At 40.2% G+C, this 13,583-nt stretch overlaps 1 protein-coding gene across 5 annotated transcripts in view; it reads right to left on the bottom strand.

Annotated features, from left to right (window-relative positions):
- LOC128584991 (cAMP-specific 3',5'-cyclic phosphodiesterase 4D) overlaps nt 1–13,583 on the bottom strand; it is a 566,576-nt gene that overhangs the window by 182,571 nt on the left and 370,422 nt on the right. For 4 of the 5 annotated variants that reach the window (XM_053590276.1, XM_053590273.1, XM_053590278.1 and 1 more), the window contains exon 5: nt 10,307–10,356. In XM_053590276.1, the coding sequence (XP_053446251.1) occupies nt 10,307–10,356 (50 nt within the window). The remainder of the gene's footprint in view (nt 1–10,306; nt 10,357–13,583) is intronic. The other variant, XM_053590274.1, reaches the window with a different exon arrangement.

The raw sequence follows: 13,583 nt of genomic DNA, 5'->3' as shown, positions 1-13,583 counted from the left end.
TCTGGACCCCAAGAGGAGGGCTAAAACCATGGAAAACCGGCAAGTGGTCGCGTGTGTTCAATCCGTCTAAACCCGCCCACAACTGTAAGTTCAGTAGCAGCGAGACTGCAAACCAGAAAGGCCTTACCTGTGAACTGTTTTGATGTCCTTGGACTTGGCACTGAGCTGAACTGCCTTGGGGAAGGCCTGAGCGGGAGTGCGAGAACTTTGGCCGTTGTCTAGGGCCCCAGTCTGAGCCGCTGAGCCAGACGGAGCTAATAGTGTTTGGCGGTGGGTCACACGGATCCATTGTCAGTGATCTGCCCCGGCAAGCTCCGCCCTCAGGGTCGCAGAGCTAGAAACGGGTGGGAGCTGGTAACCCAGCAACCAAGTAGCCTAAGGGTGGGGTCTGAGCCGCCTTGCAGCCCTAACCCTCAGGGGCAGAGTGAGACCGGTTTTGGCACACTGAGTAAGTGGATAGCCACTTCAGCAGCGATTCCAGCGAGAAAGCTGGGAAAGCTTCTGCTCAGCAAGTTTACAAGTTCAAAGTGCCTTTTAAGTAGGCTGAAGAGAGATTCAGGGTGTCTACCTGCTGGGGTTTGAGTAATCAGCAGCCTCCAGTCGTATCAGAACTGTGACTAACATCTCATACCCCAGAAGACCACGTGTTGCCCAGACAATATTCAATAACATATACAAACTGCTTAGTTTTTGGTTGTGTATTTTTTTCTTTCTTTTTTTGTTTGATCGTTTTTTTTGTTTGTTTATTTTGACGTTGCTGATGTTCTTTTGTTTTTTTAATTTCAATCTTTTCCACACAGATCCCTTTTTCTTTCTCAATTTTCCTAGTTTAATTATAATTTCCCATTGCTGCCTTTTTTAATAACTTCAACTTCATTTTTGCTAGTGTTTCTACCGATATAATTTGGTTTTTCACCCAATTTTATCCCTGTAAAGTTTTCTGTTTGCTTGTTTTGGTTTGATTTATAGCATTTTTGTCCTTCCTCTCTACTTGGTGGAGGTGGGGTACTGTGTCTGATCAGGTTAGCAAAGAGCTGCTGACCTCAAGGGAACCACGCAACTGGGCAGCCCCAGAAGGTGGGGTTTTTTAAGGTTGTGTCAAAGTACCCTACTGTACACCTATATTGCCCTGTCTCCCTCTTTCTGTGCCTCTCTTCTTTTTGTCAATATTCCTTATACCCACCCCCTCTCCTTTCTCTATCTTTCTTTTTTTCTTATCACTCGGTCCTCCTTTCTTTCATCCCCTTTTTTTTTGCTCTTCAACCTTCTCACCCTTCTGGTCCTGTAACCCTTAGTCCACAGGCACAAGAACTTAAAGAGCAAGAGGAAGTGAAAGGAAAATTAGGGCAAGCAAACAGATAAAAGAAATCACTCATGAGGAAGCATCAGCAGAAAACTCCAGGCAACATGAAGAACCAGTCTAGAACAACCCCACCAAGGGACCATGAGGTAGCTACTGCAGATGATTCCACCAGTATAGAAATGTTAGGAATGACAGAAAGGGAATTTAGAATACACATGTTGAAAACAATGAAAGAAATGATGGAAACAATGAAGGAAATTGCTAATAAAGTGGAAAATAACCAAAAGGAAATCCAAAAACAGAATCAAATAAGAGATGAACGATATGAAGAATATAAAAAGGATATAGCAGACCTGAAGGAACTGAAACAGTCAATTAGGGAACTTAAAGATGCAATGGAAAGTATCAGCAACAGGTTAGACCATGCAGAAGAAAGAATTTCAGAGGTAGAAGACAAAGTTCTTGAGATAACTCAGACAGTAAAAGAGGCAGAAAAGAAGAGAGAGAAAGCAGAACGTTCACTGTCAGAATTATGGGACTTTATGAAGCGTTCCAACATACGAGTTATAGGAATTCCAGAAGGGGAAGAAGAATGCCCCAGAGGAATGGAAGCCATACTAGAGAATATTATAAAAGAAAATTTCCCAAACATCACCAAAGATTCTGACACACTGCTTTCAGAGGGATATCGGACCCCGGGTCGCCTCTACTCTAACCGAGCTTCTCCAAGACACATTGTGATGAACCTGTCCAAAGTCAAGACAAAAGAAAAGATTCTGCAAGCTGCCAGGAGTAAGCGCCAGTTGACCTACAGGGGCAAATCCATCAGAGTTACCGCAGACTTCTCTAATGAAACTTTCCAAGCAAGAAGACAATGGTCATCTACCTTTAATCTACTTAAACAGAACAATTTTCAGCCCAGAATTCTGTACCCTGCTAAGCTAAGCTTCAAAATTGACAGAGAAATCAAATCAATTACGGATATACAAACATTGAGGAAATTCGCCACAACAAGACCAGATCTACAGGAAATACTTCAACCTGCTCTGCACACTCACCACCACAATGGATCAGCAGCAAAGTAAGAACTCAGAAATCAAAGGGCAGAACCTAACCTCCACACTGATGCAAAAGATAAAACTAAGCAATGGACTCTTACAAAATAAGACGAATAGAATACTACCACACTTATCCATTATCTCAATAAATGTTAATGGCTTGAATTCCCCACTGAAGAGACATAGATTGGCTGACTGGATTAAAAAACACAAGCCATCCATTTGCTGTCTGCAAGAAACACACCTGGCTTCAAAAGACAAATTCAAGCTCCGAGTCAAGGGTTGGAAGACAATTTTTCAGGCAAATGGAATTCAGAAGAAAAGAGGAGTTGCAATCTTATTTTCAGATACATGTGGATTTAAAGCAACTAAAGTCAAAAAAGACAAAGATGGTCACTTTATATTGGTCAAGGGAAAACTACAACAAGAAGACATTTCAATTTTAAATATTTATGCACCCAATTTAAATGCTCCCAGATTCTTGAAGCAGACCTTACTCAGTCTGAGCAATATGATATCTGATAATACCATCATAACAGGGGACTTTAACACACCTCTTACAGAGCTGGACAGATCCTCTAAACAGAAATTAAACAAAGATGTAAGAGATTTAAATGAGACCCTAGAACAACTATGCTTGATAGACGCATATAGAACACTCCACCCCAAAGATAAAGAATATACATTCTTCTCATCACCCCATGGAACATTCTCCAAAATTGATCATATCCTGGGACACAAAACAAATATCAACAGAATCAAAAGAATTGAAATTTTACCTTGTATCTTTTCAGACCATAAGGCACTAAAGATGGAACTCAACTCTAACAAAAATGCTCAACCCCACCCAAAGGCATGGAAATTAAACAATCTTCTGTTGAATAACAGATGGGTGAAGGAAGAAATAAAACAGGAAATCATTAACTTCCTTGAGCATAACAACAATGAAGACACAAGCTACCAAAACCTGTGGGATACGGCAAAAGCAGTTTTGAGAGGAAAATTCATCGCTTTAGATGCCTACATTCAAAAAACAGAAAGAGAGCACATCAATAATCTCACAAGAGATCTTATGGAATTGGAAAAAGAAGAACAATCTAAGCCTAAACTCAGTAGAAGAAAAGAAATATCCAAAATCAAATCAGAGATCAATGAAATTGAAAATAAAAGAATCATTCAGAAAATTAATGAAACAAGGAGTTGGTTTTTTGAAAAAATAAATAAAATAGATAAACCATTGGCCAGACTAACGAGAAATAGAAAAGTAAAATCTCTAATAACCTCAATCAGAAACGATAAAGGGGAAATAACAACTGATCCCACAGAGATACAAGAGATCATCTCTGAATACTACCAGAAACTCTATGCCCAGAAATTTGACAATGTGAAGGAAATGGATCAATATTTGGAATCACACCCTCTCCCTAGACTTAGCCAGGATGAAATAGACCTTCTGAACAGACCAATTTCAAGCACTGAGATCAAAGAAACAATAAAAAAGCTTCCAACCAAAAAATGCCCTGGTCCAGATGGCTTCACTCCAGAATTCTATCAAACCTTCAAGGAAGAGCTTATTCCTGTACTGCAGAAATTATTCCAAAAAACTGAGGAAGAAGGAATCTTCCCCAACACATTCTATGAAGCAAACATCACCCTGATACCAAAACCAGGAAAAGACCCAAACAAAAAGGAGAATTTCAGACCAATCTCACTCATGAACATAGACGCAAAAATTCTCAACAAAATCCTAGCCAATAGATTACAGCTTATCATCAAAAAAGTCATTCATCATGATCAAGTAGGCTTCATCCCAAGGATGCAAGGCTGGTTTAACATACCAAGTCTATAAACGTTATCCACCATATTAACAGAGGCAAAAATAAAAGATCACATGATCCTCTCAATAGATGCAGAAAAAGCATTTGATAAAATCCAGCATCCTTTTCTAATTAGAACTCTGAAGAGTATAGGCATAGGTGGCACATTTCTAAAACTGATTGAAGCTATCTATGACAAACCCACAGCCAATATTTTACTGAATGGAGTCAAACTGAAAGCTTTTCCTCTTAGAACTGGAACCAGACAAGGTTGTCCTCTGTCACCTTTACTATTCAACGTAGTGCTGGAAGTTCTAGCCAATACAATTAGGCAAGACAAGGAAATAAAGGGAATCCAAATGGGAGCAGAGGAGGTCAAACTCTCCCTCTTTGCTGACGACATGATCTTATACTTAGAGAACCCCAAAGACTCAACCACAAGACTCCTAGAAGTCATCAAAAAATACAGCAATGTTTCAGGATATAAAATCAATGTCCACAAGTCAGTAGCCTTTGTATACACCAATAACAGTCAATATGAGAAGCTAATTAAGGACACAACTCCCTTCACCATAGTTTCAAAGAAAATGAAATACCTAGGAATATACCTAACGAAGGAGGTGAAGGACCTCTATAAAGAAAACTATGAAATCCTCAGAAAGGAAATAGCAGAGGATATTAACAAATGGAAGAACATACCATGCTCATGGATGGGAAGAATCAACATTGTTAAAATGTCTATACTTCCCAAAGCTATCTACCTATTCAATGCCATTCCTATCAAAGTACCTACATCGTACTTTCAAGATTTGGAAAAAATGATTCTGCGTTTTGTATGGAACCGGAAAAAACCCCGTATAGCTAAGGCAGTTCTTAGTAACAAAAATAAAGCTGGGGGCATCAGCATACCAGATTTTAGTCTGTACTACAAAGCCATAGTGGTCAAGACAGCATGGTACTGGCACAAAAACAGAGACATAGACACTTGGAATCGAACACCAAGAAATGAAACTAACATCTTACAACCACCTAATCTTTGATAAACCAAACAAGAACTTACCTTGGGGGAAAGACTCCCTATTCAATAAATGGTGTTGGGAGAACTGGATGTCTACATGTAAAAGACTGAAACTGGACCCACACCTTTCCCCACTCACAAAAATTGATTCAAGATGGATAAAGGACTTAAATTTAAGGCATGAAACAATAAAAATCCTCAAAGAAAGCATAGGAAAAACACTGGAAGATATTGGCCTGGGGGAAGACTTCATGAAGAAGACTGCCATGACAATGGCAACGACAACAAAAATAAACAAATGGGACTTCATTAAACTGAAAAGCTTCTGTACAGCTAAGGACACAATAACCAAAGCAAAGAGACAACCTACACAATGGGAAAGGATATTTGCATATTTTCAATCAGGCAAAAGCTTGATAACCAGGATCTATAGAGAACTCAAATTAATCCACATGAAAAAAGCCAACAATCCCTTATATCAATGGGCAAGAGACATGAATAGAACTTTCTCTAAAGACGACAGACGAATGGCTAACAAACACATGAAAAAATGTTCATCATCTCTATATATTAGAGAAATGCAAATCAAAACAACCCTGAGATATCATCTAACCCCAGTGAGAATGGCCCACATCACAAAATCTCAAAACTGCAGATGCTGGCGTGGATGTGGAGAGAAGGGAACACTTTTACACTGCTGGTGGGACTGCAAACTAGTACAACCTTTCTGGAAGGAAGTATGGAGAAACCTCAAAGCACTCAACCTAGACCTCCCATTCGATCCTGCAATCCCATTACTGGGCATCTACCCAGAAGGAAAAAAATCCTTTCATCATAAGGACACTTGTACTAGACTGTTTATTGCAGCTCAATTTACCATTGCCAAAATGTGGAAACAGCCTAAATGCCCACCAACCCAGGAATGGATTAACAAGCTGTGGTATATGTATACCATGGAATACTATTCAGCTATTAAAAAAAATGGAGACTTTACATCCTTCGTATTGACCTGGATGGAAGTGGAAGACATTATTCTTAGTAAAGCATCACAAAAATGGAGAAGCATGAATCCTATGTACTCAATCTTGATATGAGGACAATTAATGAAAATTAAGTTTATGGGGGGGGAAGCAGAAAGAGGGATGGAGGGAGGAGGGTTGGGCCTTAGTGTGTGTCACACTTTATGGGGGCAAGACATGATTGCAAGAGGGACTTTACCTAACAATTGCAATCAGTGTAACTGGCTTATTGTACCCTCAATGAATCCCCAACAATAAAAAAAAAAAAAGAGAAAAAAAAAAATTGTTAAGTCATCTTAGATCTATCTATCTATATTTACCAATTATATATGGAAATACAAACTAGCAAGTGACTAGTACACATGAATGATATATATCAAATGGAATAATCATGTAAGCATGACAAGGTTATTGTAAGTTCTAGGAGAGAATTCCTTAGAAAACATGCTATGACCTATATAGGCAGCTGAAGTTCTTATCTCTTTTTAAAAAATAATTAAAAAAATTGGTTTATGGAAAATTTATAGTTAAATTTTTTTCTTCAGAAGACTAGGGCTCAAAAGTAAGTTTCTAGACTTTGCAAATAACGCTGGACAATAGTCTGTCCCATATGTCATCACAGAGACAGCAGCTCGTGACTCTGATGAGAGTAAGGCTATAGTGCAGGCAGCAACAAACTCGTGCCCAATTTGACAGCACAAAGTGTGTCCACTTTACCATTTAGGGAGGCGCATGAATTTCACCCTTGGGGTCTGCAAGCTTGTCTTTTGCTGTTCCCTTTCCTCATTTTGTCTCTTTGGCCTGTTCTTTTCATCACCTCTTGTTATGGACTGAATGTTTGTATGCCCTTATAACTCAGATCAAAATCTCAACCCCCCGAGGGGACTATTTGGAGGCTGGGCCTTTCAGAGATGATGAGGTCAGGAAAGTTCAATTTCACGAGTGGGATTAGGGCCCTCTCACCCCCTTTCCACCTAGTGAGGATATAATGAGAAGCCTGCAGCCCTGAAGAGGACCTGCTCAGGCTAGCCCCATCTCAGATTTCCAGCTTACAGAACTGTCAGAGATAACTTTATGTTGTTTATAAGCTATTGGTGTATGGCACGTTGCTACAGCACCACAAACTGATGAAGACATTCCTAGTCCTTTGTACAGAGTGGGCCCCAAAACAAAACCAAATCATAACCACAAAATGAGAGAAAAAGAAGTACCGAGAGCGATTTTGTGAGGCACTGTGCTAGGAACATCACACATGTTCACCCACTCACATGAAGTAATTTCACCATGGTAAAGATGAGGGAACAGCAAAGAAAGGGCCTCAGAGCCATCATGATAGAGCACCGCTTGAGTTTGAGACAGGCAGGGCACCCACTAGGTACAATTCTAGGGGTACCACATTCTGTTCTATGGAGTTGACCCCTCAAGGGCAGCTGTGCAGCTCTTTGGACCAGCCATGAGCTTACCTGTCACATTACATTGTTCTTGACATTAAACCAAATTTCTATGAAGGTCGTATTCTTCTTTTCTTTCTTTTTTTATTTTTGAGACAGTCTTACCATGTCACCCTCGGTAGAGTGCTGTGGCATCACAGCTCATAGCAACCTCAAACTCTTAGGCTTAAGCAATTCTCTTGCCTCAGCCTCCCAAGTAGCTGGGACTACAGGCGCCCACTACAATGCCCGGCTACTTTTTTTTTCTTTTTTTGTTGTATTTGTCATTGTTTGGCAGGCCCAGGCTGGGTTTGAACCCGCCAGCCCCAGTGTATGTGGCTGGCACCCTAGCTGCTGAGCTACAGGCAGTGAGCCACCATATTCATCTTAAAGGTGCCCACTAACTTGTTTCAGCTGCTCCAGGCCTCCTAGGACTACTGCAGAGGTTGAGCCAGGTTCCAACAATAGGGTTGGGGAGCCTGGAGGGTGGGGCCTGAGCAGTCAGCTGCCAAGGAAGGGAAGGCAGAGCATCTCCTGCCCTGAGTGTCTTAGGTCCACACTGAAATTGCCATTATCATCATTATTACCATTCGGGCTCAGCGAGAGGAAACTTCCCCTGCGACTGGTCCTCTTCCCCATCCCTGTCCTCATCCCACATTCCCACCTTGCTGTGCTGTGCTTGGGCAAGAAAGAAGACTTCTCCTCTGCCATCAGTTAATTTCCTGCTGAGCTTAGTGATGAGCCGAGCTGCGCTGTGCGGTGACCGGAGGTTCATTAGTTTCCCTTCCTAGACAAGATGTTTCTATAGCCCCACCGTCCCTAGGCCTTAGGTCAGGAGCTTGTGGGTACAAAAGAGACCATATTAACTTCTGTTTTTTTCATTTCAGTGGCTCACAGGCCCCACTGTTCCAGGGCCTCAATAATAAATAAAACTTTCTGGGAGCCTCTATGGCGTCTCTCATATGTGCTTAAGACCAGGCCTGTGCCCTCTGAGTGTAGCCACTCTCCTGCTCAGCTGTCCTGGGCATCTTCTGGGGCAGCTGGGCAGCTGTCCTGACCACTAAGCACCCAACCATCTCTTGTTGGACACAATGGTCTCCACTGGTGCCTGAAGCTGCTCTTCTGAGAGAATGCTGCTCCACCTGTGAGGCCAGGTCATATGTGACCTCAAGCTAAAAAAGCTCTCAGAAACCAAATAGTACTGCATTCTGCTCAAACTATAATGTCTTATCTTATTACAAAAATGAGGGGAGGGTAGTCCTTCTTTCTAGGGTCAGACCTGGTGCTCAGAGCAGGTAGGGCCCCTGTTCAGTAGGGGCCCCTGTTCAGTTAGCACAGTTCACAGAAGTGGGCCTGTTCATCTCTCGGTGGGCCTGTTCATCTCTCGGGCCTGTTCATCTATTCAGGAAACTGCACAGAGATAGAGGGAGATCCATTTCCACACCTCCCTCTGAATTTGGGCTAATTTCTGTTGAATTTGAGTTTCTGAAGAATAAATCTGTTACTCAAAGAATTTGTTTATCATTTAAGAAATTTTATTGTTCATCTCTTAATCAATGTCAAGAGCAAAACTGGTGAATTATATATATACTCTGAAATGACAATTGAAAATCATCACCAGTAAGATTTTGAAAGAAAAACATGGAAAAGAGAACCAATAATGTAGTATTTATTGCAATACAAATCCCATTTGATAGCTGTTCAGAGAAGAAGACATTTACAGCTGTTCCAGAATCAACTCTGATGTGGCGACTGCAACTCAAGCAGTTGACTGGATATGATAAAATTCAGTTTCAAGGACAGTGTACTCTCTGGTAACTTAGGAGCTGCTTACCACATTATGGGTTGGAGCTCGAGGAAGCCACCTGCGTGAGTGAAATACTGGTCCAGTTTGGAAAATATGTTAATTTTCATCTGGTACTAGGTTTTAAAAGAATAGGTTTTCTTTTCCAGGCAATTATTTTAATAAATCAGTTGAGGTTTCAAGAAATGATTAAGTGAGTGCAATTTGCTTGCAGGTTCAGCAAAATGAGATCATTTATTCCGTTTTTGTTTCAGTTGAGGTCAAGTCCTGTGTCTAATAGGAATTGGGATCATTTTATTTATATGTCCCTTCCTTCATTCTTTCCTCTACTTTTCTTTCCTAAACATCTATGGGTCCCCTTCTTTTGGTTCTCATTAACTTTTCTCCCTTCTCAAACTAAATTTATCTTTAGCTCTTTGGGTCCTAATAAGGACTACTGGAAGAATGTTCCTTCCTGTGCACAACTGGAATATTGATTAACCAAGAGGGTACCCATTTTATTTATACTTTCCCTTTCATTAAATTAAGCTGCCACATAGTCATACCATGCTGATAGCATAAATGTGAAAGCAAAATGGTAAACATTTGGAAGGTAATGCAATCTCTCTGAATACAAATGCTCAGAGCAACACTAAACTGAGTATGAGCATGGAGTTAAATGAAAATTGTACATCATCAGAGATTTCCCAAGTAACAGCTTAAATGGATGGCTTGTGAGATCAATGACGAAAAAATAATCCGGAGAAGAAGCAATTCCTTCCTTTAAAATTTTCATATTACAGTATAAAGTTGGTGATGGTAATATAGTGGCTCTTTCCTCTTAGACAGTGGGGAATAAGGTCCCAGACCTTTCTTACCTGTGATAGTGGCTTTGTTGATGGATGGTTGGTTGCACATGGGTGATCTTCTGACAAAGAGAGAAAAAAATACAATGCAGTAAATATAGGATGCTTGTTAATTTGAATATTCTCTGAGTCATTTCAGATACGGCGTTTTACTTTAAAGCATTATTTCTAAGTTAGGACATGCAAATGGAGATTTCTTTCAGACCAGCAAGGCAAGTTCTTAGGGGCTCTGTGTACTATGGATCAGATCACACGTGTCAAAAACAGAAACCGTTAAGCCTCATGGTGTTGACTTTGGGGCAAATAAAACTGATGTACATGTCACAGGGACATGATATAAGAGCAAATTCTTATTGATTGATCATGTTCTGTAATCCAGAGTTTATAGAGCAAATATAATATTCTGAATTTGAAAAAGTAGTCAATCTAAAAGTTTTCCCTAATACAATATTAATAAATTTTTATTTTTGGCATAGATTTTCATGATACCCTGTCCACTTTCAGAAGTGAATGATTCATTATAAACTATCTTATAATTAGAGAAGCTATTTAATTTCCTTCCATTCCATCATATTAAGAAATATCTCTGACATATTTGTTAGAAGGCTCTATTAATGACTTGTCCAAATAGACACTATAGAGACTTTACAAATACTATAAACCCAAAACACTTGAATAATTCTATCTTGTATCCTTTTTGAAGTTTTCAGATGTTTGCCAGGTTCCACATTCTATTCCAGCAGACTATCTCCAGTATTTAATCAGAGTTTAACAAATTATGTGAAAAACAATATTATATATAGAATGTCCATTAAATTTTTTTGAAATACAACTTTATGAAGTTGTTATAATTAGTAGCTTTTAAAATATAGTGATCTTTAAAAATACTGTAAGAATAGATACACCCAAGGGAAGTCTTCAAATTATTTGAGTTTTTTGTTTTTTTGGAGACAGTCTCACTTTATTACCCTTGATAGAGTGCCATGGCATCACAGCTCACAGCAACCTCCAGCTCTTGGGCTTAGGCGATTCTCTTGCCTCAGCCTCTTCAGTAGCTGGGACTACAGGCGCCCGCCACAACACCCAGCTATTTTTTATGTTGTTGCAGTTTGGCTGGGGCCGGGTTTGAACCCTCCACCCTTGGTATATGGGGCCGGCGCCCTACTCGCTGAGTCACAGACACCACTCAAATTATTTGAGTTTTTTCTTTAGTGTTTCTACCCATGGCTAGCACTTGAGCGATTACTGTGTGTCAGACACTGTACTAAATGAGCACTTTAAAAGAATTATCTCATTTAATCCTCCCAACAAGTCTTGAGGTAAGAAGTTTCATTGTTCTCATTTTACCAACAAGGAAAACAAAGCTACTTTGTTTTGACTACCACCCTGAGTAGTCAAAATCTTGTTCAGAGTAAGAGGGCTGAGATTTGCACTACCGTAATGTGATTTTAGGGTCTGTGCTCTGTTCTGTTACCTTATCTTTAGGGTACTTTTGTGGGACAGCCTTACATGTGTTGGTGGTGGCAGCCTCCTTTAATGTGCTTGCTGAGATGAGCAATCTCCGAGCCAGGCTGGGGGCAACTTGTGAAAAGCAGTCTAGGATTTTGTAAATTCTTGCTGCTTCTACTCAGCCTCTGGCGCCCCATTACTGCTTTTACATTTATTGGTATCAGTTTGGTATTAAAATTTGTATCTGAGTGAAAATGCACCAAAATTTACTTCTGAATTATTTTAGTTTTTATTATAAAATAAAGAAAGTATTGGAATTTGATGAAACCAGAGATTACCATTTTAAACCGGTGCTCTGGAATAACTTTGGTCTATGAACTGCTAGTGATCTTCTTGCTGAGAGTTTGTTATTCAAACAATTTATATATTGATCATTCCTCTTTAGTCCTTGCTCTATGAAAGTTAGAAAACGTTCACTTTTGTCTGGGAAAGATTCAAATGAATATTTTTATACTTGTCTATGGCTTTGGAAAACCAAATGGTTGACTTGTTACTAATTATCTCCTCTTAATATCAGTCACACGAGAAGTGGCACTCAGGAATCCCATGTCCTAACAGGTAACAGCAAGGTAATAGTAGATGGTTGCATCGATAACTCAGCAATGAGCGAGCCAGAACTCAGTTCTGGGATTAAAAAAGAAACCTCAAAGGCAAAAAAAGAGCAAGGTGTTAGGAATCAGCAGTGTGTTAAGAAGTCAGCAATGTGCGTCTGAATACCCACTCGGAGGTTGGATTTTGGAGGCATTCTTCCCGTAGCAGAAAGAAAGGGTAGCTTGTACAAGGTGGCATATCCCTTCCACAAAATCCAAGGGTGAGCTTGGAAATGTTCTAGTGGCACCAAGAGTGCCCAGCAGGAGAAATTCTGATACCTTGAGGGTCATCGCGTGATGAACCAAAGTTACAACCACTTTGCTCACGATAAACAGAACAGAGTTTAACTGTGTGTAGACTAAATCCTATTATTCTGATACCCAAGAGACCCAAGAAAGCTGATTTGGTCTGAATCAGTAAAGAAGGCACCAATCTGCATAGATAAAAAAAAAATAATAATAATAAAGAGCATACTGGCCTTTACATAGAGGCCACCAGATAATACTGTTTGGTTCAATGTTATTCTGGGCATTGCCAGGCAGGCAGAGATTCAGGCGTAAGCTCTTATTTTCTATGATCCTTTAGCTCTCTTTGTCCATTTTAATCTGTTTTAGCCCTGGAAATCAGCTGAAAACATCTGTCATGGGTAGAATGGGCCTCAGTTCATTTCTTTAGGGCCGAAGGGCCAGCATCAGACCTGTCTGGTCCACTGTTTGCTTGCATAGCTAAAGGAAGTGGAAAGGGAGTTAGTTTCTTGTTTGTCTTTTAAAGACAAAAACCTCAATTTCCTGCATAAAGTTTGAGACAAAAACTTTGGGAGTGACAACCAATAATTTCATTTCTCCTGCGGAGCTGAGACTTAACTGTACCTATCAGTTATCAAATGCCAAAAGCTCCAAGGGGCCACTGGGGTCGGCCTGTATTTGTACAGCCATGATACACAGCAAACAGCATGAATTAGTAACAAATCGGCAATGAACATGTGCATCAAATCACACCCGCAGCTTCCACATGTTCAATTGCCACTTTACTCTTTGCAGAGTGATTATTCGTATTATGCTGCGCAACCAGGAGTGCAAGTATCAACCATCCACAACCCCTACTCACTGGGAAAGACCAGTGTTAGAGAGCATCCCATAAGACAGGACAGGCAACAGGAACAAAGAGAAACAGGTGGGAAAAGAAGAAT

Source organism: Nycticebus coucang, chromosome 1 (genome assembly GCF_027406575.1).
Source record: "Nycticebus coucang isolate mNycCou1 chromosome 1, mNycCou1.pri, whole genome shotgun sequence".
In the NCBI taxonomy this organism is placed as follows: domain Eukaryota; kingdom Metazoa; phylum Chordata; class Mammalia; order Primates; family Lorisidae; genus Nycticebus; species Nycticebus coucang.
Note: the sequence above shows the minus strand (reverse complement) of the source record. Positions and strands in the feature narration are given on the sequence as shown.